Below are 26,554 nucleotides of genomic sequence, written 5' to 3' on the forward strand. Positions count from 1 at the left end.
AAACAGCTAGCACACACCCAGGCCTTATAATTGCAAGCTAAGATAACATTGCAGCATTGGCATCCGTTCTAAAGGGTAGGACCTTAACCACCCCCCACCCCAAGATTTTCAAGGTACTTTAGAATTTCAAATGGGGGAGGAGGGATTTATTGCATCAGTCCATTTACAGCTGGGAGAAACATACAATTGCTCAGATAGGGGGCAGGGAGTACCAGAGTGCTCATTGAGGCTCCCTACTCAATGATTTCTCCTGCCCACCTAGCAGTTCGAAAGCACATCAAAGTGCAAGTAGATAAATAGGTACCGCTCCAGGGGGAAGTGCACTGCTCTGGTTCGCCAGAAGCAGCTTTGTCATGCCGGCCACATGACCCGGAAGCTGTACGCCGGCTCCCTCGGCCAATAAAGCGAGATGAGCACCGCAACCCCAGAGTTGGTCACGAGTGGACCTAATGGTCAGGGGTCCCTTTACCTTTACCTTACTCAATGATTTAAGAAATAAACAAATGTTGTGCCCCTGCTGTTTGAGAGAGGGCATTGTAACACATCCCTGAAATCCAGGGTTTGATTTTGTTTTTTTAACATTGTTATTTAGTTTGATAAAACTGTTGAGTTGGAAGGGACCTTGAGTATCATCTAGTCCAAGCCCCTGCAATGCAGGAAGATGCAGCTGTCCCATACAGGGATTGAACCTGCAACCTTGGTGTTACTAGCACCACACTCTGACCAACTGAGCCAGCCAGGCTCACTAAGTTTTATTACTGTTTGGTGTTAAGCTTCTGTAGCACCCTGTCCCTGATGAACTGGGTGCCCAAGTCCAGAGCATAGGTCGCTATCAAAATCATTGGGGTGGGGGGCATGGGGTTAGCAATGGGAATTAAATTAGCAAAATATGCATCCATCAAAACACTGGGGAGAACAGCTAAAGGATCTAAAAGTATGACTTGCACACACTGCTGAGCCAGAGGAAACAACAGAAAAGGTGATTTAAAAAATATCTGGTTTTCCTGAAAGTGGTTGGTTGGACCTGTCATGCTAAAAATCGGGTGAAGTCATACCAAAGTCATGTTTTACTCTGCTATCTTAGTTCAAGATGGCACCTGGTATCCAAACACTGACACAGACTGCCACCCCATCTTGGGAACCCTTGTGTTGAGTTTGGTGACAATATTTCAAGAGGCGACTGACAAAAAAAAAAATGGTGAAGTTACTCAAAGGCACATTTTGGTCTACCATCATGATTAAAAATGGTGCCTGGTATCCAAACGTTGATAAAGACTGCTGTTCCCACCTTGGGAACCCTCAAGCCAAGTATGCCAATGATATATCGAGATACGACATCTCAAGATATCTTTCCACTTGCATGGATGGAGGACAGATTGGGGTCCATGTGTAGAAACTGGCCTACTACACAAAGGTTGAATTGCCCCATCCACTTTTCCCTCTAGCCTGGTCTACCATTGGCATGTGGCCCTCAGAAGGCTGCCCAGAATGAAATGTGGCCTTCGTGAGACTGAAAAGGTTTTGCTGCCCCTGTTCTAAAGCGCCATGGAAATAACTGGTAAGGAGTCACTTGTGTGATTAAGGGGCCATTTGGAGAGGCAGACAGGGCAAGGGAGACGCTCTTTCCTCTTGAGGACTTGCGAAGTTCCGAAGCTGGAGAAGCGGAGGAAGAGGAGAGTGTGAGAAAGCCAGAGAGGAGAGGCAGGACACGCACTCACCCCACCCTCTCCTTTCCATGCTGCCCTTAGGTAAGTCATGTGCAGTTCCTGCCCAAACCGCCTCTGGCTCTTGCAGACAAAAGGAACCTTCTTTAGCAGCAGAGAGAAAGCTACGCATTACCCTCACCATGACAAATTCATTTGGCCGCCTCAATTATAGGATAAGATCTTGTGACACTCGCTAATTTGGAACCGCGTCTTTTCCATCTGTCCCATAACAGATACAAGGATGGGCATTTTTTAATTACAGTGCAACAGAAAAAGAAAAGAAAAGTGGGGTGACTGTAGACAAGGACCTTCCAAAAGGGCATCCAGGGTGTTCCCATAGAGGAGCAGAATAAGTGTTGAGGCTGTTTTCCAAAGAAATAGGAAAATCTTCAAACCAAAACAACGTCTTCCTTCATGCAGTGGATGTAACAAAGTTGTTTTAATTTTTTTCTTTTGAATGTTTATACTCCAGCTTTTCATTGTTGCTGCTGGCTGCCTCGGACATTACGTACAAAAAACTCTGTTTTTGCAGCATGCATAAGCCATTGGATGTGCTACCTAGTCTAACGCAACAAAAGCGACTTGCAGCCCTGAAAGATGTTACACCAAGTCAGCTTACAAAGGGGAGAACAGAGGCAGCGGGAAATGAAAGCAGGCAAGCAGCTCTGAACTGGGCTGTGCATATTGCACAGTTCAGACACTCAAACTCTTGGACCGCAGCAGTTTGGACGTGGGGTCGTACTTGAGACAACATAAACTACAGTGTGTGTATATGAAATGTTATACACAAAAGGGAGCTTTCTGTGAAGGTCCACAGTTACAGGACAGTGGTTGGGAACCTCCGGCCCATGGACCAAATATGACCTTCCAGGCCTCTCCATTTGGCTCACAGGGCTCAACTGCCCTACATCTGATGCCATACAAACGCTCCCCTCCACCGTGTGCCTCTCTTATAGTTCCACACCTCTGCTAAAAAGCTGCCCTTGCCAACCTGGGGTCCTCCAGATGTTTTGGACTACAACTCCCATCATCCTTGACCATGAGTCAAAGGACTGATCAAAGCTGTGATCCAAAATATTTATCTGAAGGGCACCAGCTTGCCAAAGGTTGCTCTGGATACTAGTTTTCTGCACATCCAAGATAGGTCAGTATCTCAAGAGAGTGGCCACACTTGATGCGATTGGAGAGGTAGGCCAAATTCCCTCTCCCACCTTGTGATCTCAGCCCCTGACCCACAAAAGCATATTAAAGAGCACAGAAAAAAGTCCCTTGTTCTGCCATAGAAGGGGAGAGTGTAACTTATCTAAGTCCAAAGGGGGAGAAATGCCTTTGGTATACAGCGTAAACTGAACTGAAAGCACCAGCGGAATAATAAAGACATTCCGGGACAGTCTCCTAACATTTCCCCTGGGCACATCGGCCTTTTAATAGGCAACATATAAGATTTCCGAAGGTGGGGATGAACCGTCTTCGAAAGAGAAGCAAAGGCAGCAACATCTTAACTAGTAAATTAAACCCATACTGCACACTCTCCCATGTCGGGGGAGAGAACCCGATAAAAGGGCCCGTATTACAACAATGCCCCAAGAAAAGGGTCTCTCGGGGAACCTTGAGTCTGAAAAGCTTCAAAAACCTGGCACGAGCTTTCGGGAAGATTCGCTTGAGGTAAATTGCATAATAGGAAACTAAGCCTGCGTCTCTGAGAGACGCAGAAACCTAATGAGGAAATACTGCCGGAGAAATATGCCAGTAAGCTGAGCCCGTAACACAAACACAAGTGGGCAAGGGCTTTCGTTCTTTACAGCAGCTTCTGTCGTGGACAGACTCCCCCGTCGAGTATTAATCTCTCAGAAAACATATACAGGGAAACTAGAAAGAGAATTATCCCATCACCTTATAGCAAGCACAGAACTTTCTGCTATCTCTCATGTCAAATGTCAACCCTGTGTGTCTTTCTTTGCTAGTTGACAAGGACAAACAATTGCGACCAAATATATTTTGATCACATTTACCAGTAAAATGGAAGTTCTGAAGAAGTCACATTGCTAAGCTGATGGGTGGCAAATGTGGTACTCTCCATACATTTTGAGACTCCAACATGGCTAATACATAGGGACGATGAGAGTTTTTGTCCAACAGCATCTAGAGGACACCATGTTGCCTGCGTCCAACTTAGCTTCCTAGATGTACCTGTTGCCTTCTAAAGTAATTGGCTAAGAGGGTCTCCCATTAGCATCATACAGTACTGACTACTCCATACTTGGCACAGGAAATGGAACACAACAACATTACTAAAAAAAGGATCCAGGGGTGAGCCAAAAACAGGGAGCAGAATTAGGGTAAGCGCCATAATGAGAGGAGCCAAGACTATTTTTTACTCTCAGCCACCTGCTTGACTAGTAAGTTTGGAAGGGGGACCAAACTCACATTTTTCATTGCCAGGCATGCTGACAGTCCACAGGGAAACAAAAGATAAATACAGTACGCACCATCTAATATGCTGTAAACCGCTTTGAGATTTTTCTTTAAAATAAAAAGTGATATAGAAATGAAATAAATAAAAATAATATGCCCACCATATAAATACTCACCATCTTACAAATTTCATGCCCTTGCTATATCTGAATGTAATTGCTTGGCTTATTCAGACATTTGTACATTTACAGTATCAAGTTGTATGTGTAAATTAAGATGGATGTACTGGTGCTTATTGGATTGTTTGTGTGAGCTGACAGGGATTTCCCCACCTGTCTTTTTCTCCTTTCTTTCCTCTTGCTTTTCTTTCCTTTAATAAAGAAATGCAGATAGGCATTTTCGCACTGCCTTCCCTTCCCTTCTATAAGGCATCTGTGCCATTTACCCCAACCACGTCTCTTTTTCTTCTTCACGCCTATCAACCAACACACCTTGCACCAAAAGGCAAAGGCTGTCATGCTTAATAGTCTTGGGAGAGCAAAAAATGAATGTAGCAAACAAAAAAGAGACTCCATACAGATTCACACTATTTGGTGAGCATCTTGCTAGAGCAGTGTCTCCCACTGCTGAATCAAAACCAGAGGCACTCTTATACCTGAAAAGGTCAACAAGAACTGTTTGCCCTCGCTACAGTCCTGAGCGCTTGTCTTGACTACAAGGAAGCAAGCCCAGTGCAATGACTCATGCAGAGATGCAATGGGCAGCCTCTTCTTGTGGAGCATTTTACTTTGATCTCAGAAGAGCCTTTCATTCTTTAAATGGCTTTATTTTGTTTCAGCACGCTAACAGCTTTCTTGTGGCAAACCAGTGTGCGCTGGCACAGAGTTTAAATATCGCTCCATGTATGTGACCGTGTGTTTTATTATAAATCAACAGTCATTTCCTAATTCTGTATCAGGCTTTGCAGAGCAAGCTGCAACTCCAGAACAGCCAATTCTCAGAGTGGAGCACAAATCAGCTTTCGCTAACCACCGATACAAAATTCTCAAACCTATAAATTAAATTAATAAAAGGACAAAGACTCCTTTTGTGCATTTCCAAAGCCTGGAGGATTTTACAAATAATAAGACGGGAAAGTGATTTATACTCCTAGATTAAAAGCTGGGTTGGCACGCACAGCTCTTTAAAAAGAGCACAAAACTTTCATTAACTCATTCGAGAGCAATGTTTTAAAGTCACAGCTTTTGCTGTTCCTCACGAAAAAGACCTATGCAAAGAGCAGGTTAGCTGCTATCCAAAAAGGCTGGGGTGGGGAAAATAAAAATTGTATGGGTCTCATCAATGTAGGGGAAATATGTGAAACAAAGTTAAACTATATGTATTTGGCACGTTTAGTCAGGAAATCAAATCATGCGCTGAAACTTCAATAAAAAACAGAAGACGTTTCATTACTGGTTGCAGCCATATTTTTTCAAAAGGGTAAAAACCCCAAACCCACCCTGCTTTCAAGAAAAGAACTTTAAAGTTTAAACATTAGTTAGTTTTTTAATCTTTTTCACCCAGAATCAAACAGCTTTTCTGCCACCCACAGCTCCTGTCTCATACTCCAGCCCATCAATATGTTAAAAGTAGATTTTGCCACCTACCATCTTCTTGATGGACGTGCCAATCACAACACCTGCCAGTCCTTCCTTTGCCCCCTTACCAGTTTCAAACCCCCGTACTCGTTCTCCCCCCCCCCAGTATCATTAATTAACAAACAGCAACATATATTTCTCTGTCCCCCTTTTATCCCAACTATGTTTGCCAACTGCACCGTTTTTCATCATACAGCAGCCTCGAGAAATCTCCGTAATGTACGGAATATTCAAAGCACACACAGTGAGAGCTTTGATTTATTAATTTATTTTTAAAGGCTACAGAAGGAGAAATGCCACACGCATGGAACATTTAAAACAGACTTGCCTAAGAGAGACAGTAGTGCACAGTGGTCGGACTAGGACCTAGGAGACCAGGGTTCAAATTCCCACTTGGCCATGAAGCTCACCGGATGACCTTGGGCCAGTCACTGCTCTCAGCCTAGCCTACCTCGCCGGGTTGTTGTGGGGATTAAAGGAGGATGACGAGAACTCTGCAAGATACCTTGAGCTCCCTGGAGAAAAGTGAGGTATAAATGCAACAGTAAATAAATAAATGGGGCTATCAGCCTAGCGGCAAGGAAGGAAAGAAATTCTCCAGGTAAATCCTTCTACCAGTCAAATAGTCATAGCATCCCCCAAAGAATCTTGAGACCTGTTATTCGGTGAGGACACCGAGATATTCAATACTAGAGCTCCCCAGCCTTCCAGATGTGATGACCTGCAAGTGGGACTGAACAGTCAGAAAGGGAAGGGAACCTTCTTTTAGGTGTGAAATTGACATGTGAAATAGACTTAGCTGCCCCAACCCTAGTGACAAGTGAGCAATCCCCAACTTTCTTGAAGAAACCAAATGATACTTCCCTTAAATAAATTTCTTGAACTCCTCACATACTGTTGGTTTTCAGCCGATGTGCTGAAAGCACCATGGTTATTTTTTTAAAATAAAAAAGAGGAAAGAGAAAAGGAAAGAGAGGAAGAGACAGAACAGGACAGATATAAAGGTAAAGGGACCCATGACCATTAGGTCTAGTCGTGACCAACTCTGGGGTTGCGGCACTCATCGTGCTTTATTGGCTGAGGGAGCCGATGTACAGCTTCCAGGTCATGTGACCAGCATGACTAAGCCGCTTCTGGCGAACCAGAGCAGCGCACGGAAACGCCGTTTACCTTCCCGCCGGAGCGGTACCTATTTATCTACTTGAACTGATGTGCTTTCAAACTGCTAGGTTGGCAGGAGCAGGGACCGAGCAATGGGAGCTCACCCCGTCGCGGGGATTTGAACCACTGACCTTCTGATCGGCAAGTCCTAGGCTCTGTGGTTTAACCCACAGCGCCACCTGTGTCCCTACAGGACAGATATAGTAAATAATTAAAATGGATCCTTATAATGCAGAAAGGGGTAAAAGCAGGGGGCTGGAGCTGAGCAGGTTGGAAACTGCTGTCCATCCCAGCCAAGTTTTCCATCAACAAGCCAAATTTTGTGGACCCTTAAGAGTGTTGTGAAATGGAGACCTGGCCTGCAATTCCACACCTGTTAGTCCATGGGCTAAAAGCCTCTTACAGGGTCGCCATGGATTAGACGTCTGTAACAGGCTGCCAGGATTAACCTGATTAAGAGCTGCGATTGGGGCAAGAGAGATTGTGTGTGTTTGGAAGGGGACTGGAAACGTTTCCAAGCGAGAGTGAGGTGGGGTTTGGGTGGTCCTGCAAGAGAGAATGCACGAGCAATGGCAAGATGAAATCCAATCGCCGTACAGGAAGCTTTCGCAAGGCTCAAGACAAATCCTTAAGAAAATAGAAAAGAATCCAGGAACGAGAATCGGGTTACCGCTGAAACTACAACTGGCATATTACCAATGCATGTATGCTTCATGATTGACAGACGTTCCTCTGGATGTCAAGTGCTGGGGGTGCTATCTTCGCGTACTTCAAACCTCCTGGGATTTGCAGAGTGAGTGCATGCCCCCAGGGATTGTTCCATCTTGCTTAGAATTTTGTCTTTTCTTTTCTTTTTTGCAGAAAAGAAAGCTAAATCAACTGCAAAAGGCAGGTCTGCATTAGCGGGTGCTGCTTGAAGCACTGAGCTCTAAAGCTTTAAATTGCCAATTTTAGGAGCACATGAGTTGCTCAGGTAAATCACATAGGAAGCTGGTTTATACTGAGTCAGACCCATTGCTCCAGCTAGTTCACTAGCAGCAAGGACTAACCAGGATCTCAGATATCAATCTTCTCCCAGTTCCATCCGGAGATTTTGGGGACTGAACTTTCTACTTGAAAAGCAGGTGCTCTACCGCTGTGCTACAGCCTTTGCTCTGTCACAAAGGTAGTGGAAGGTTGTGCATATCACAGTATCATGGCCACATAAGTCAAGCAAGGTGTGTGCTTCAGTGCCCCTGCCCAGGTCTACCATTAGGAAGACAGGAAATTAGGAAGACAGGAAGTCCGGCCATAGGTCCATTTGGCCCAGTGCTGTTGACATGGACTGACAATAGCTCCCCAGAGATTTCAGACAGAAGGGAGATGGACCTTCTGCATGCAAAAGCTTTCCCCATTCACTCCTCTGTCACTTCCATATCATTTAGGGAGTATAGCTGAGTGATAGAGCACCAGCTCTGCATGCAGAATTGCCCAGGTTAAATTCTCCAACTTCCTCCTCCTTAGTCTCACCATGGCCCTTGTAGAACAGGAAGGAAGAGGAGGACAGGGGCAAAACTAGAATGAATTGGCTCTGCCTCTCATTGGCTCTGACCCTGCCTACTGTTTGGGCCCCATGCCTTCTGCCCTATCAGTTCCAATGGGCACCAGGCACCATTAAAGGCAGCTGAAAAAGTGTGTGAAACAGTTACTTGTGCAGAAGTACAAATGCCTTCCAGACTGTTGTTCGTTCGCTTGTTGTTTTGTACTACTGTTGTTATTGTTGTTAATAGTATTATTAACATTTTGAGTTATGAATCACTTTTCATATAAATTGCAAGACAATCCAAAAGTTCAACCTGTGCAGAAGTATCGAACATATTTTGATTTTGTTCCTCTGGATACAACTGAAGAGGATGGCCTTACATTGCGTGGAGATTCATTTTTCATGCACGGAAACCCATGCGCCAATAAATGAGCGAACATGTGCATGTTTGGGCACGAAAAAGCAACATGTTACATTTGTGAAAGCAGGAAACAGGATCCTCCCCTTTTCAAACCTCCACATGCACAGAATATCTGTGCACAAACTCACAATCAACCCATCTGAATCTTTTTTAAATATCTGGTTCGCGTTTATTTCCCTGGGGGACCTCTATTATATTTCAGTTCCAGCTAGAGAAGATAAATGGCGATCCCTTTCTGGTTTGGCAGGGCTAAAGAGTAAAGATGCAATACTTTAGAACCAGCCTACCATTCCCACCCCTAAACTGTCTTCTTTGCAGTAGCCTGGCTTAAGAGCTGGATCCTGCATTATCACCAGACCATCACATTCTTCAACTCTGAAATCAATTCTGTCTCCCTCTAGCTCTGCATTTATTTATTTATTTCCCATCCTAATGCAACCCCCGACTATTCAAATTGTCAGCTACCGCATTTCTATTTTTGCTATCCTTGCCTCTCATTTTCTTAGCAAGAATGAAAAGCAGAAGAGAAAGGAAGGGGGTGGAAGGGAAGCAGCAGAATTTTTTAATCTCCTTTGTTTCATTACAGTTGGATTCACAAGTGCTTCTCGGAAGCCCTCAAACCTGGGCTCCGCACATCTGTTTGTCAATTGGGCCTGCTAATTCCAGGCATGCCATGAAAGAACAGCTAACAAGCCAACGATACGTGACGCTTGCAGCTCTCGTTGAAACACAAAACCCTCTTCTCCAGCCTATTGCTGTCAATTTTGATGGACAGGATTCCCACCACAATTCAGAATGTGCTTTCCTACAACAAGCTAATTTGGACATGATGAAACCTAGACTACCATTAGCTCTTTTTAAAGCTCCAGGAATCTGAGCAGGTCTATCACTATCAGACAGGCACCTTCACTGCCTTCTAAAACATTGTTTGTGTAGGCAACCCTACCCAGGCATGAAAATTCATTATGTATATCTGACAATTAAAAAACTGTGGATTATATCTATAGATCATTTCATGACATTGCTTGTTTTAAAATGTTTTAAACTTGAGTTTGATCTTATCTGGATTCAGCTTCTGTTTACTCGTTCTCACTCAGACCATTATTACCAAAATCAGAATTTGACGCAGTACCTTCACTGCCACACCTGCAGATATACAGGTGAAACAGAGCTGTGTGTCATCAGCATACTGACAGCACCTAGCAGTTTCATATAGGTGTCAAACAACATGCAGGAGCTCCAGAAGGGGCTGTTGAAATAGGACTTAAATCACCATGAAGCAGTGCTACTCTGTCCCAGTTCAGACAGGGAAATAACACAGTTTGATGATATCGAAAGCCACTTCCTGAGATATTTCCTTTCCTTTCCAAACTCTTTCAAAACACAGTGGTCTCAATTTCTCATAAATTATCTGCTCCCACTTGTCTTCTCTCGTTTTTTTTTTAATTAGCTTCTGAAAATACTTACAACATAGAATCTGCATATACCTCCCCTCTCCCAGAAATATTTGACTGCCAGGAGGAGTGCAGAGAGAAGAAACACCATGGTGCATCTACAGCAACACAAGTGGATGCCCCCATCTGCAACAAAACATGTCTCTCTCTATCGGTCTAAAAACAGCCACAGCAGGCGTTGCAACCTTCCAACAGTTTGACTTTATCCCCCAAAGTGCACTCCTCTGTTGTTTCCTGAGACAAACAAATGCCACACACACACACAACAAATTATACAGTAAATTATTTACCAGGTTTGTATATGAATTTATACAGCGGTACCGCGGGTTAAGTACTTAATTCGTTCCAGAGGTCTGTCCTTAACCTGAAACTGTTCTTAACCTGAAGCACCACTTTAGCTAATGGGGCCTCCTGCTGCCGCCGCGCCGCCGGAGCACAATTTCTGTTCTCATCCTGAAGCAAAGTTCTTAACCTGAAGCACTATTTCTGGGTTAGCGGAGTCTGTAACCTGAAGCGTATGTAACCTGAGGTACCACTGTATTTGGTTATATCAATTAAGTATCTTCTACTCCGTTGTCTTAACAGACTGTCTCGCAGTGGGCCATGGGTAGCTTGTGACAAACGTACAACATTGTCCTTCAAATGTGTACCATACATTTTCAAAATTGCCTTGGATGCTTCCTAAGTTTTTTCCGTAGGAGCCATGCTCCATAGTCTATCCTGCCATGCTTCTAGCTATTTTCCAATATTGTTCTACAAGATTTCTAGCTGCAGACATAACAGAAGGAGAAAAGAATCTTAAGGAAGAACATTTTGGTTTAAAAGGGGTTTTATTGGGGACTCTCTGAATTAACTTTGAATACCATTCCAATCCAAACAATGAATTTGCTTTGCTTGGTGTCTACTGACAACTCTAACAGATGCTCTAGCTGTGACCACTGGTTCCTAAATCTTGGAATGATTCTTCCCTGGCCATCCACCTAAGTGGCCTCCAATGTTTTGAGGCCAATCTTGAACCCAACAGACATTTCAGGGACACTTCTCTTTTCTTTTTAAAATTATGCATCGGCAACATGGTAGGCCGCTGTTACAACCCATCTTAGATCAGGCTGCAACCCAGTTCTAGGCCCCGATCCAGAAACTGAAGACCAAAGACCTACATTTGCTACAGATCAAGTGTGGGGAATCTTTCGCTCCTCCAGGGGCTGCTGAACTACAACTCTCATCATTCCTGGTTGTTATGGCCACGTTTGCTGGTGGGCTGAGGGGAGTTGTAGTTCAGCAACATCTGAAGGGCCAAAGATACCCCACACCTGATCTATACTGAAACAGCTTTGCTGCACATTGTATCTGGGAGACATCACCAATTCCTCTGAAGGAGCCTGCTCTGCCATAGCCTGTTCTTAAGAGACATATTGACTCTCCTCACATCAGCATTTTGCCCAGTCTTCTTGAAGGCCTCATTTGGAATATATCACTTCAAAAAGCAAGAACAAACAACAGCAACAACCCTTCCGCTTATTTTAGTTTTGGCTGTTCTGCTCAGCTGGTTGTGTCCCAAAATACATCCCAACAAACTAGAGGTGGGGTGAGGGTTAAGCTGCAGATTTCTTCTTTTTAAAATCATTTTATTACCCTGATTATCTTGGATTGACTCTGTATTTCCAGAGAATAAGAATGCATCTGCAAAGCGTTAACAGTATAAATACATGGCTCTGGAAATTTATTATTATTTTTAAAATAATTCTTTTTAAAAAAACAACAACCCATAGAGTAGCTTTGGAGAATCTGGCCATCTTGAAGAATTGTCAATGGTATGCCAAAGCCACATTTGGGGAACTCTCGGTTGTTACAGGGGAATTTCCTGGACTGATCCTGTGATGTGGGCTTTCTGGAAAAGTCTGAACTAAAAAAAATTCCGCCGCAAATTAGGGCAATCTGCATGGGGTAATTTTCAGTCGCCATCAGAAATTTATCTGATGCCCTAGAGGAGTGTTTCCCAACCTTGGTTCTCTAGCTGTTTTTGGACTACAATTCCCATCAGCCCTGGCCATTGTTCTTGCTAGGTAGGAATGATGGGAGTTGTAGTTCAAAAACAGCTGGAGAAACACTGTGGGCCTAGAGAGTGATCTCATCTGGCATGTTGATCTTACTTGCATTTTAACAAACAAAGCTAAAAACTTTTGAAACTGCCGAGTTTGTCTGATACCACATTTTCAAATTGGCATCCATTAATTGTTACTAATAAACTCATGAAATGGAAATTTTCCCATTGAAGAATAGAGCCCTGGAAAAATGTTCCACCTTTTCTGCTCCACAATAATCCATTTCTACCCAGGGGTCTGGAAGGAAAATAAAGTCCACAATCTTGCAACACCAGAAACAGCACACACCCTCCATGCGTGATCATTCTTGACTCCCCCTATCTACCCACTCTGATTCATGTTTGTGAGACCTAGCATAAAAAAAAAATTGGAAGAAGCAATGAGAGGCCATGCCTGCCTCTGCAAAAGGCACAGAGGCAGTCTTGCTGCAAAAGAAGGCGAGGTACTTCAGAAAGGAGACTTTGGAGGAGTTTGGATTTGATATCCCGCTTTATCACTACCCGAAGGAGTCTCAAAGCGGCTATTCTCCTTCCCCTTCCTCCCCCACAACAAACACTCTGTGAGGTGAATGGGGCCGAGAGACTTCAAAGAAGTGTGACTAGCCCAAGGTCACCCAGCAACTGCATGTGGAGGAGTGGAGACACGAACCCTGTTCACCAGATTACGAGTCTACTGCTCTTAACCACTACACCACACTGGCTCAAGATTACACAACAAGAGCCCCATGGAATCAGGAGAAAGGGTCCCCATCTAGATCACAGTGGTCAACCAAATGCCCCAATGGGAAGCCCACTAACACAAGCTCCCTCTCTCCACTTGTGATGTCCAGCAGAGACATACTATCTTCAACAGTAGAGGGAGTGCACAGCCAACATGGAAACACATGCCACGTCTGCTCAGAATGAAGGTGCTGGAGACAAAAGCTGGGTTGGCCAACGTTTACTCAACAGGTCCAAGAGGTCCCCAAGTACAACCAAGAGCCTATTCTTTTTTTAAAAAAATAATGGAACGCTTCACGAATTTGCATGTCATCCTTGCGCAGGGGCCATGCTAATCTTCTCTGTATCGTTCCAATTTTAGTATATGTGCTGCCGAAGTGAGCACACCAAGAGCCTATTCTATCGTCTGATCTCACCTATATATGAGCAGCTTTCGTGATCCCTTCCGTCCAATGGTAGATTTACAGCACCCTACCACTTCCTTGCATCCTTAATTCCGCCCCACAACTGCCCATAATGACATCAGGTGACTGACAGCTGTCAAAGTTCAAAGAGGCTTTCTGTTGCTGCCAACCAGCTAATTGGCTGTTTCAGCAACCTCCGTTGAAGGTGTGCCATTAGTGCCGTACAGCTGATTGTGTATGGAAGAGTCTAAGGGGCTTCCTTCAATCGCTGGTGAACTGAATGGTGGTTACAGGTAACCTCTCCTATTTGCAGGAAGTGGTTTGGATTGAAACAACAAAAAACATTCTGTAGCAAGTGGACTCATATTGCTTGCTGCAAATGGAGCATTCTCTCTCTACAGACCCGTATCTTCCAATATGTCATTGGAAGGGAAGATGCAAAGGCTGAAACAACAGATAACTACAGGAAATCCACAAGACATGTTTGGCAGCTTACCTCATAATGGTAGTCCATGCATGTCAGATCTCTCCAGCAACGATCCCCTCGGATTTTGATCAAACCCTGTCAAAGAAAAGGGGGCGGGCGGAAAAGGGAGGTTCTCTTTAGCATCACAATTCACATGAGAATTTAAAAGCCGTATTTATTAAAAGTTGTTAAAAGGTATTTCCAAAATCTGGTGCCTTCCTTTCAATGGCCTTTCAGCATTTGGAAATGAAAATACAACTAAAAACCAGGAAGGTTGGGGGTTAATTAAATACCCACAACACATGCAAAGGCTATGCACATTGAGTGCTCCTACAGTTCTTGAGCACACAAGTTGTCCCAAAAATATTTTCAAAAGCAAAGCAAATGGTGCATATGGCATTTTTCACAATATATCAATAACAATAAGCTAGTGGTGGTGCGCTGTTTCTACATCAGTTTGCACACATCATTTTGTGTGCATTTCCTCCTAATATAAATTTTATATAACACCACTATATCCTTTGCTCTACACATTTTCTGTGCACATTTTTTTGGCTGGAGTACTGATTCTCAAAAATCGAAGTAGTGTGTATTTCAAATGAGAGCCAAGTTTCAGCACACATATTGTTTTGGAAAGTGTGAATTAGGTAGGTTTGCATTTTTTAAAAAAAGCTTTACGAAGTAGGTAAGTATGTTAATAACTTATGTTATGCTAATTCACAGAGGCTATGGAGTTTATTGCTGGAATGATATTGTGTATAATGTAATATTGCTGCTTAGTATGTATTCATTATGTACAGTTGTACCTCGGATGTCGAACAGATTCCATTCCAGAAGTCCGTTCGACTTCCAAAACGTTCGGAAACCAAGGTGTGGCTTCTGATTGAATGTGTGAAGCTCCTGCAGCCAGTTGGAAGCCGCAGAACCCACACCGGACATTCGGGTTCCAAGGAACGTTTGTAAACCGGAACACACACTTGTGGGTTTGCAGCATTCGGGAGCCAAAACATTCGACTTGCAAGGCATTAGACTTCCAAAGGTTTGACTGTACAGTAGTACCACTGGTTGTGAATGGGATCCGTTCCAGAGGTCCGGCTGGATTCCGAGGTTTCTGCACCCGAGGATCACTGTTCTACGCATGCACGTGGCAGTAGACCACTTCTGAGCATACGGATAAACACGGTCTGAAACTTCCAGGTTTGTCGCTTTGGTAACGTGAAGTTTACATAACCAGAGGGTTACGTAAGCCGAGGTGCTACTGTATTATGTATTTTTTTTATTATGATGTATTGCTTTTTATTATGAATTGCATCTATATAACTGATTTTCTTTTCATTGCAATTCCTGAATTGCAGAGGGTTGCACTAGATGACCCTTGGGTCCCTTCCAATTCTACTATTCTATGATTCTATGGTATTGTATGGCTATTATGTCTCAATATATTTCAGTATGTTCAGTGCTGGGTGTAAACCATCTTGCGTTCTTCTGACAAAGTACAGTGCAGACGTTAATAGACAGATATGTGACATACAGAAATAAAATAATAAAAAGTAACATGCAGGCTGAACAAATTTCTCCCGCATCTCTAATCTGAACAGAAATGAGAAGGGTGCTGAAAGGCCTCTCCCTGTTCTGGGTCTGAGAGCGTCGGAACTGCAGCACCCCAGATTTGAGAGATCACATCGTGGTTTTAGAACAATTGGAGAGGGAAAGAAGGCAAAGAGAGGTTTGCAGGAGAGCAGTCCTGCTTCTCCCTCAGGTTACAAAAAGGTCAGCAGGTAAAAGAAAAATGTTTGCAGCACTACAATGGAAGAGGGAGAGGTCCACCAATTTAAAGGTTGGCAGTAATCTCAGGATTGAATTTTGCGGCCTCAAAGCCAGGACTGAAGACAAAGGAGGGGGCGGGAGGGGAGAAGCCAGCCGTGCCAAGCAAGAAAGATGCCGTCCAAAGAACAAACCTGGAAGCAGGAAAGGTGTATTTGGAAGCCTCAAGGTATGTGGGACTAGAGCACCCACCTTTGATGTGTGCTTCGGCAGGCCATCCTGATTAAGATCTCACAATAATATCTCAACCAAAGGAGGCTTCGCTAGTCAAAAGGATGTTCCGGACACCTGTGGCTCTGCTTTGTGGTGGTACATTTAATGACTACCTTCTCCTACTCCCCCAATAAGGTGGTCCATTGTCTTATGTAATTAAATAAAAGATGGGAAGGGAGACGGACATCAGGCTTGGGAAGAGCAATGAGACTGTTGGAAGATCTGTGTCGGGAAAGCAAGTGAGAGGAAATGTGAGGGTGCTATCCAGAGAAACTGAAGCAACATGAAGAAGAAGAAGAAGATGATGACTCTGGATTTGATATCCAGCTTTATCACTACCCTAAGGAGTCTCAAAGCAGCTAACATTTTCCTTTCCTTTCCTCCCCCACAACAAACACTCTGTGAGGTGAGTGGGGCTGAGAGACTTCAGAGAAGTGTGACTAACCAAGGGTCACCCAGCAGCTGCATGTGGAGGAGCGGAAACGCGAACCCGGTTCACCAGATTACGAGTCTACCGCTCTTAACCACTACACCACATGAGAGATAAAAGTACAGAATTGATGGCTCCATGAGTCTCTTGAATATCAAACAGGGACAAAGATACAGTATAAGGAGCAGGAGGAGCAGTTAAATTCCTAGATGGTGGAATATCATTTTTAAAGACTCAGCCCTATGTCACTGCATAAATATACTTTCAGACAAATTCTCAAGATCTACAGATGTTAATATTTTAGTGAAATATGTACTAGTCCTTTGGAACCTAGCAGAGGGACCATCTAACCAGCTTCCATGGTGGCTAAATGTCTAATGCTTCCTAAGAAGAGCCTGTTGGATCAGTCCAGAGGCCCATGTCGTCCAGCATCCTGTTCTCACAGTGGCCTGTGGGAAACCAGCAAGCACAGTCCGAGTACAAGAGTGCTCTGCCCTCCTGCAGTTTCCAGAACAGGATTCTTTGGGGGAAGCCATGACTGTTGAAAGTTGTACCATGCTACCCACCCACCCCATGGTCAGCAGTCAGCCATGTTGGGAGCTGTAGTCCAACAACATCTGGAGGGCAACAGCCCCTCCCAACCCTGATGTACAGGGAGGTAACAAAAAAAAACAGGGAACATGAGAGACTCCATGGTGTCCAACCTGTAGGATATTTGGTTCCCCCTCAACAGAAAACATTTAAAATACTACAAAGGGAAAAGGAACCATCCCTGAGAGCCAGTGTGGTGTAATGGTTATGATGCTAGGCTAGGATGTGGGAGGCCAGGGTTGGAATCCCCCTGCAGTCATATAGCTCAGTGGGTGAACCTGGGCCAGCCTAACCTACCCTGTAGGGTTGTTGTAGGATAAAACAGGGAGTGAAGAACCATGCACACCACTTTGAGCTCCTTGGAGGAAAAGGTGGGAAATAAAGGTAATTAAAAAAAGAAAGAAAGCTTAGAGAGAATGGGAGGCTCGTTGGGCCTGCTGCTGCTGTTGTTTTTTACGTGAAGCCACGGAAGCTATAAAGTTACAGGTTGGGTTTCGCGTCAACTACTTGACATTTCAATAGCCTGTTTGGACTGCAGCCACCTAATCGACTGCAGGGCCACACCCTTCCCTCTCCCAACCACCGACTTCTCACTTAAGCCAAAGAAACTTATGCAAAAGCCGGCTAGGAACAATGCAGCCCTTTGCTGTGAACCAGGGAGCTGTTTTGCCTGGGATTCAAATAGGCCAGGTAGGCAAACGGGCTTTGCAAATCAGACCGCTCGCCAGCCGGCGGACAGTTAGGCCGCACCCAGCCCAGGCTGACAAACTGCTTCACAGGGGAAAAGACAGCTCACTTCTGAAAACTTGTTGAATAACATCATTTGGGTGTCCACAGCACACTGCACAATCCTCCATAATCCCATAAGGTAGATTGTTTAAAGTATTTTTAAAAAATAATAATAATAACTGATGCACCGCTCTATACCACAGTTTCTAAGAGGTGCAAGGTAAGGATATATTTAAAAACCACAGAAAATCATTTTGGCGAAGTTCGTAGATAAGTGGCAGAGCAGCCGCTTGACATGCAGAGTCACAGAAATGAAATATGGGTTTTGTCTGTGCTGTGCACAAAACACTATAGAAATAAATATCACAATGTTGTGAGAAGGAAGGGAAGGGGAGAGAACAGGCAAAGCTGACGGGGATTATTCTACACAACAGCTCAGTAAGAAATGAAGCAACTCCTTCCTTCCAGCGTTCTGGCCAATGAGTGTAAAGCAGGGGTGGGAACCACAAGCCCGGGGACCAAATCTACACCCCCTTGCCACAGAGGCTGTCTGGGCCTCCAAAACGGAGGCTGGCAAACACTGAAACAAAGGCTTCCCAAACCAAAGTAAATGCCTGCCACCCTTATTGTTTACTGGAGCAGTTACAGAGCTTCACTTATGCTCTTTCCACAATTCTGACAATTGCCCTGTGAGGCAGGTCAATTGCAGACGAAGGGCTCAGAGTGTGTAGCTTGAACAAGGCCACCCACCGAGGCAACAGCAGAGGTCACAGCTGGTTTTGAGCACAGCCTCTTCTCCACTGTCCTTCTCCAGAGACCAGCAAAAGACTGTTAACTCTGGAAGGGAAAAGTGTTTGAGGAGCTAAAGGGCATGTACTATTTCATATAAGGACAGGAGAAGAACCCGCTGGATCAGGCCAGTGGCCCATCTCGTCCAGCATCATGTTCACTCCAACCAGCTCTCGGAAACCCGTAAGCTGGATGTGAGCGCAACACCATTCTGCCCAACTGCAATGACTAGCGACTTGTATTCATTGACTTGTTGTTGTTGTTTATAGTCGTTTAGTCGTGTCCGACTCTTTGTGACCCCATGGACCAGAGCACACCAGGCACTCCTGTCTTCCACTGCCTCCCGCAGTTTGGTCAAACTCATGCTGGTAGCTTCTAGAACACTGTCCAACCATCTCGTCCTCTGTCGTCCCCTTCTCCTTGTGCCCTCCATCTTTCCCAACACCAGGGGCTTTCCAGGGCGTCTTCTCTTCTCACGAGGTGGCCAAAGTATTGGAGCCTCAGCTTCAGGATCTGTCCTTCCAGTGAGCACTCAGGGCCGATTTCCTTAAGAATGGATAGGTTTGATCTTCTTGCAGTCCATGGGATCTCAAGAGTCTCCTCCAGCACCATAATTCAAAAGCATCAATTCTTCAGCAATCAGCCTTTTTTATGGTCCAGCTCTCACTTCCATACATCACTCCCGGGAAAACCATGGCTTTAACTATACAGACCTTTGTTGGCAAGGTGATGTCTCTGCTGTTTCCTTGACTTAATACCACTAATAGTGGAGGCAGGACATAACCATTGTGGCTAGCAGCTCTTCATAGACTTCTCTCTGAATTTGCCTAATCCTCTTTTGAAGCCATTCAAGTTAGTGGCCACTACTGCCTCTTGTGGGAGTGAGTTTCATAGATTAACTCCTATGACATGGGAAGAAACACTTTCTTTCACCCATCCTGAACTCTCCCAACAATCCACAGACCAATCCTCCACAACATTTCGCCATGGACCAAACAAATCTTTTTTCAAATCAGCTCTCTGTTTATCCCGAATATGTTAGAAAACTTCAAGTTCTTTGATCCCAACCCCTCAGTACAAGGAATCTGGAAACTACTGCAATAAAAAGGTGTGGTTCCTTATTAACCGTACCCCGGTTCCTTATTAGTTTTTGTTTATGGAAGAACTGGCTCTGGTAACTCGGTGGTAAAAGTGTCAAGGAGCATGTTGACCTGCTGGGTCTCACTTACTGGGAAAATGCTGCATTTAAAATATATTAATCCTCCCCAGTTTTGTTTTATTGTTATTTTTAATTGGCCCTTTTTGAAGTCCCTCACTATGATAAATAAAATTTTATAAACTTCTATCATGTTGCCTCTTACTTTCCTTTTCTCTAAACTAAAAAGTCCCAAAAGTTGTGACCTTTCCTCATAAGGGAGTCACTCCAGCCTCTTGATCATTTAATATATATTTTGGAGAACTGGCCATGAATGACAAGCCTGGAAACACTCAAAAAAGAAGTAGCTACTTGGGCAGGACAGAGGGCAGAACCAGCAGCTGCACTGTGATATATTTTGGTATTAGTAAAGATAAAGGGACTCCTGACCATTAGGTCCAGTCGTGACCGACTCTGGGGTTGCGGCGCTCATCTCGCTTTATTGGCCGAGGGAGCCGGCGTACAGCTTCCGGGTCATGTGGCCAGCATGACTAAGCCGCTCTGGAGAACCAGAGCAGTGCACGGAAACGCTGTTTACCTTCCCGCCGGAGTGGTACCTATTTATCCACTTGCACTTTGACGTGCTTTCGAACTGTTAGGTTGGCAGGAGCAGGGACTGAGCAACGGGAGCTCACCCCGTCGCGGGGATTCGAACCGCGACCTTCTGATCAGCAAGTCCTAGGCTCTGTGGTTTAACCCACAGCGCCACCCGCGTCCCTATATTTTTTGGTATTTTGGTATTACTTCCTCCCAAAATAGCAGGGGATGCTCAAAAAGAAGCTCTATTCCATATCGGCCTTGTCGTGCAAACTCCACTTCTTTTCATCATATACAGCCTACCTCATCCAAGTTCGGCCCCGTTTCACAGTGATAAATCCCAAATAATTAAAACGTCATTCACGCATTAAGCCAATATGAGCCACATTCATGGTGGGGGATTTTTTTTTTAAAAAAGGACAAAAAAATCTTTCAAAAGTAGGGGGAAGGGAGAGGGAGGAAGAGGGATAAATAACTATATTCCTCTCTGCTGAATTTCTCCCTCCCCTCATTTCTCTTTATAATGCAGATGTCAGGGTGATGTCCCCACCCCCCTCTTCTTCTGCAGAATGTCAAAAAAGAACAAAGCCATCTTTGATCCTTTTTCAGGCCAAAATTTATTCCAAATAAGTTGGAGCTGGGTGGCTGGGTGGGTTAAGAAAGACGCACACAAACCCCACTGGAACAGCTCGAGATGACAATGAAAGGGAGACCGATGGCCTTAAGCTACGTTTCCAAAATTCAATTGATGCAAGCTTGGGAAACACTGGTTGTGCAGGGAGGATTTGACGTGAAAAATTGTAAGAATTCTGAGTCAACCTGAAGAATGTTGTTGGTTTTTTTTATTCATTTCATTTGTGTACCGGTAAAATTTTTAAGAAAAAAAAACACCTCAAAGCGGATTAAAACATCAAATAAAACAATCCAGAACGTTACTGCAGAAAGTAAAATATAAAGTATGCATTCAATTCAACAGAATGAGCAAGGAACTAAAATACTTTGAAATAAATCATCGCTAAAGGAGGTCAACTGCGGAATGCACATTTAACGCAGCAAAGTGAACAACAACAAATGATCTTAAACATTTCAAAATAAAACCTTACTGAAATGAGTCAAATATAAAATGCACATTTAAAACAGCATGATTAGCAAGAGGGGGAAAATAATACCATAAATCTAGAACTTAATCTGCAGCTGTTGCTGCCAGTCTTGCCAACAGTGGTCCATGGTGGGTGGTAGCTGTGGAGGCTCAGTGACCTGAATCTGCATTAAGAGGCAGCCACATGAAATCGCTCCGTTGGGCAGCTACCTGGGGAGGTGATGGTGACAGCACTACAGTGGTACCTCAGCTTAAGTACTTAATTCGTTCCGGAGGTCCGTTCTTAACTTGAAACTGTTCTTAACCTGAAGCACCACTTTAGCTAATGGGGCCTCCCGCTGCCACCGCAGCACGATTTCTGTTCTCATCCTGAAGCAAAGTTCTTAACCCGAGGTGCTATTTCTGGGTTAGCAAAGTGTGTAACCTGAAACGTATGTAACCCGAGGTACCACTGTACCTTTATTGCCATTTCATAGATTTTCAGCTCTGTGCACAACTCTCCTACCCAAGCCCCACTCAGGGAAATGACCCTCCATGGAGACAAAGTGAGCAGATTCTTGAAAAGCATTTTGGTGCTTGCTAAAAACCTTTGTTTATTTGTTTGTTTGTTTGAGCAAGGCTACCTAGGGATGCAGGGGCGCAGGTGGCGCTGCGGGTTAAAGCCTCAGCGCCTAGGACTTGCCGATCGAAAGGTCGGCGGTTCGAATCCCTGCGGCGGGGTGCGCTCCCGCTGCTCGGTCCCAGCGCCTGCCAACCTAGCAGTTCGAAAGCACCTCCGGGTGCAAGTAGATAAATAGGGACCGCTTACTAGCGGGAAGGTAAACGGCGTTTCCGTGTGCGGCTCTGGCTCACCAGAGCAGCGATGTCACGCTGGCCACGTGACCCGGAAGTGTCTTCGGACAGCGCTGGCCCCTGGCCTCTTGAGTGAGATGGGCGCACAACCCCAGAGTCTGTCAAGACTGGCCCGTACGGGCAGGGGTACCTTTACCTTTACCTTACCTAGGGATGCAGTTTTTAATATATTTTAGTACAATTGTTTTTGAAATACTGGTTTTATACTATATCATATTTAATGGGTTATACTGAATGAGGTTTTGCTCAGCATTATCAGTTGTCTTTTATTTGCTTCTCTCTCCAACTCATTCCGCCGCCACCCCACCCCCTGCCACCCCATCCTTTTTATAGACACAAAAAGGAGGAGGACTGAACGAGAGTTTGACTTTGAAGACTTGCTGTGTTAGGGGTGGGTGAATAGGATTTCTGAAAGGTTCTTGGGGTCTTAGCTGCTATGTGCCTTTTTAAGCCGTGGAGAGGCAGGGGCAGGAGGCAGAGAGATAAAAACCACAGCGTTTTCTTGCCAAAGGGCTATGACTCGGACAAATGAAGCAAGATCAGAAAAGTACAAAGGAGGCTACTAACAAGTCAAGTATGGGATCTCCACAGAGTACGGGGCGGCTGCAGCTGGAAGGTCAGAGGTCGGAACGTTGCAGACATCACTTTCCAAAAATTCCCATGAAGCTTCGCTGCAGAAAGTCTGTCCCTTTCCCATTTCTCATGTACAGATACCAAGGAAGCATTGCAAAAAACAAAAGGAGGAAAGAAAGCGCCCTTTATGTTCCACTCCGGCCCACGTTAATGCAATAAAACCAATTGGGATAATTACCCTCCCTTTCAGAGTCCTAACGGCAAAAAGGAGGAAGACGTGGCTGTCAATTAAAGCTGCTGACTGCAGCCCATTTTGAGCTTGATTTCAAACACATAGGAATGCAATAAATCCTTGGTTTACAGCATCATATCTAATGTGATTTCAGAGCTGGAGAGCCTGCAATGTCAAAATTCAAAGCAATTTGGAGAGCAGAGGGAGGAAGAGGGCTCATCTGACTTCTCAGCTAATCAGATTTCCACCTTTTCCAGTAAGTGCTTTTGCGAAGCTGCACAAAAGAATGGAAAACCCAAAAAAGTAACAAAGGGGTAGGGGAATAATGTTATATTTGAAAGTTTAACTTTGTGGAATAGCCTTCACAGGATCTGTCCACAGGCTGCAACCATAGAGCAGTTTTCTGCCAGTACCTCCAACGGTGCCTGTGAAAGTTTTCTTGAGTTCCACCACCCAGAATTCATGGGCATCCAATGAACCTGCATGTTGAAAGATTCGGGACAAGAAAAAGGAAGAACTGCCTCACACAGTACATAGTTAAACTGTTGAACTTGTTCCCACAGGAAGAAGCGATGGCCACCAACTTAAAGGTAAAGGGACCCCTGACCATTAGGTCCAGTTGCAGACGACTCTGGGATTGCGGCGCTCATCTTGCTTTATTGGCCGAAGGAGCCGGCAGACAGCTTCCGGGTCATGTGGCCAGCATGACTAAACCGCTTCTGGCGAACCAGAGCAGCGCACGGAAACGCTGTTTACCTTCCCGTCGGAGCGGTACCTATTTTTTATCTACTTGCACTTTGACGTCCTTTCGAACTGTTAGGTTGGCAGGAGCAGGGACTGAGCAACGGGAGCTTACCCTGTTGCGGGGATTCGAACCGCCAACCTTCTGATCGGCAAGCCCTAGGCTCTGTTGTTTTAGCCCACAGCACCACTGGCTTTAAAAGAGGACTGGACAAATTCATGAAGGATGAAAAGGCTATCAGTGGCTAACATGACACTTTCTCAACATTCTGAAGGTGGCCACAATCTTGGAGTCCCCTGCAACAGAGGCCATGGGCCTGCCTTTGGAAGAAAGGGGAGGATAAAATTAAATGAAATGAAAGATAAACAAGCAAATATAGTAAGAGTGAACTCACATTCTTAGCATAGGTCCTTCGGTATGCAAAATGACCTACAAGAGGAAGTCATTGAGGTGGGGGACCAGAAGCTTTGCAGAAACACAAAAGATGGCGAGGAGATGGACTCTAAATGGAGGAAGTGGCTGTTCAATGAGGACAGGGCATTCTCAGCAGCCAGAGAATGATCAGCCGGGGGGGGGGCAGAATGTAAAACCAGGGAGGATGAAATGGAACAAAGTTTCCTGAAAGAAGACACAGCCAACTGACACCTAAGCAAGAGCACACAGCTCTGCAACATTCTGCTGCAGGGTCCACATGTTATAAAATCATATTGTGGGCTTCTCGAAAACCGTTTTTTTGAAACGCAGTTAAGAGAGTACAGTGGTACTTTGGGTTACATATGCTTCAGGTTATATACGCTTCAGGTTACATACGCTTCAGATTACAGACTCCGCTAACCCAGAAATAGTGTTTCAGGTTAAGAACTTTGCTTCAGGATGAGAACAGAAATCGGGCTCCAACGGCGCTGCGGCAGCAGGAGGCCCCATTAGCTAAAGTGATGTTTCAGGTTAAGAACAGTTTCAGGTCAAGAACGGACCACTGGAACGAATTAAGTACTTAACCCGAGGTACCACTGTAGCAGGAAAGAGGCTGTTTCCTTCATTCCCTGCACCAAGAGATTTTCATCCTGGCTGGAACAGACTACAGGGCTCGTTGGACCTTACTAGCCTGAACTAGCAAGACAATTCATCTCTGAGTCAGCTTCCAGTAACCTAGAGAAGAACTGGTGTGGATTTGGCCATGAGTTCAACAGCTGCCCCATTCTTCCCGAAAGCCCTCTTGCTCCTGGGACCGTTTTAACTTTACATAACCTGCCTGCACTGCACCAAATACACACACACACACACACGTGTGTGTGTGTGTGTGTGTGTGTAGGATAAATATGAAGAATCACTGAAGATTCGTAACACCTGCAGGAAGGGAATTCTGTGCATTTATTTTAACCAAGTACGGTTGGCCTGCAGCTGCCTAAGACGTTCAGCTATGAATCTGGGAATATGTACAATTCACAGAGTGTCTCTCCCTGTCCTTAAAAGATCTGAGCTTTCGGTTATCCGGAGAGCCATAACTCTCCAGGTGTCTTCCGAGCGAGTTCTCGGTGAAACAGATGAAGCCCCAAGAGCAGCTTTTTATGTCTCACTTGTTGATATATAAGTAGCAGGTATCTGAGAGGGGGGAAGATGGAAAGGTCATTAAAGGGAGAGGGGATTTTAATCCAGGCTGGCGTGGAGCAGTGATTGATGGCACCTCAGGCAGAGCCATGCCCCAAGTTATGTGTACGATCCCTTCTGGACTAGGATAACAAGGCTGACAGCCCACAGCACAGCGCAAGCTTAACGCGTGAAACCAGCATTTCCTCCCGGACCACACATGTGCACCTGTTGCAATGCTGCCTGCAGCTGAGGAATGGGCGGCCGTTAAACACAGAGAGAGAAGGGGCTACCAGTACTGCCACCAGCAGGGTGTGTTTCTGGTTGCATGGCACATGCACATACAACTCCAGCAGTGTGTGTGCGTGTGTATGTTATTACATTTATATCCCATCTGCTTTCATCTAAGGAGCTCAAGGTGGCATACAAAGTTCTCCCCTCCTGCCAATTTTATCTTGTGAGGTAGGTTAGACCAAGAATGACTAGCCCAAGGTCACACGGCGAGCTTCACGGCTCAGTCGGTATTCAAACTCTGGCCCCACAGGTCCATCCCTCTAACCACTATGCCGCACTGTTAAGAGTTGCTAGGAGGTCCCTATTCCCCTCATGCAGCTACAATTCCCAATGTTCACAAGAGAGTGGACTCTTATATCACTCTGTTAAACTGAACTGAGAGGCAGCGACTGGCCCAAAATCAACCTTGAGCCTAGCCCCTTTGAGGAAACGGTGGGACAAAAATGCAATAAATACATTAAAAATAAATAAATACAGTGGTACCTCGGGTTAAGAACTTAATTCGTTCTGGAGGCCCTTTCTTAACCTGAAACTGTTCTTAATCTGAGGTACAACTTTAGGGAATGGGGCCTCCTGCTGCTGCTGCGCGATTTCTGTTCTCAGCCTGAAGCGAAGTTCTTAACCTGAGGTACTATTTCTGGGTTAGCGGAGTCTGTAACCTGAAGCGTATGTAACCTGAAGCGTCTGTAACCCGAGGTACCACTGTATGTGAATGGGCTAAATGAATTCCTGGTTTCCACAACAACACTGGAAATGTGCAGGATTTACTATTGAGAGCAACAAGTTGTTTTTTGTTTTTTAAAGAGAATGGCAAAATGCTTCTGGTTCGATCCCTGTATGGGACAGCTGCATATTCC

General features: G+C 44.9%; 1 protein-coding gene across 4 annotated transcripts in view; it reads right to left on the bottom strand.

Moving 5' to 3' along the window:
- The window catches only part of LMF1 (lipase maturation factor 1), a 150,785-nt gene that overhangs the window by 78,264 nt on the left and 45,967 nt on the right, over positions 1 to 26,554 (bottom strand). For all 4 annotated transcript variants that reach the window (XR_014557718.1, XM_083710857.1, XM_083710858.1 and 1 more), the window contains one exon: positions 14,041 to 14,106. Coding sequence is in view for 3 of the 4 variants with exons in the window: in XM_083710857.1 (XP_083566983.1) it covers positions 14,041 to 14,106 (66 nt within the window). In the remaining variant the exon portion in view is untranslated. The remainder of the gene's footprint in view (positions 1 to 14,040; positions 14,107 to 26,554) is intronic.

This window comes from Podarcis gaigeae, assembly GCF_964106915.1.
Source record: "Podarcis gaigeae genome assembly, chromosome: 14".
Classification (NCBI taxonomy): domain Eukaryota; kingdom Metazoa; phylum Chordata; class Lepidosauria; order Squamata; family Lacertidae; genus Podarcis; species Podarcis gaigeae.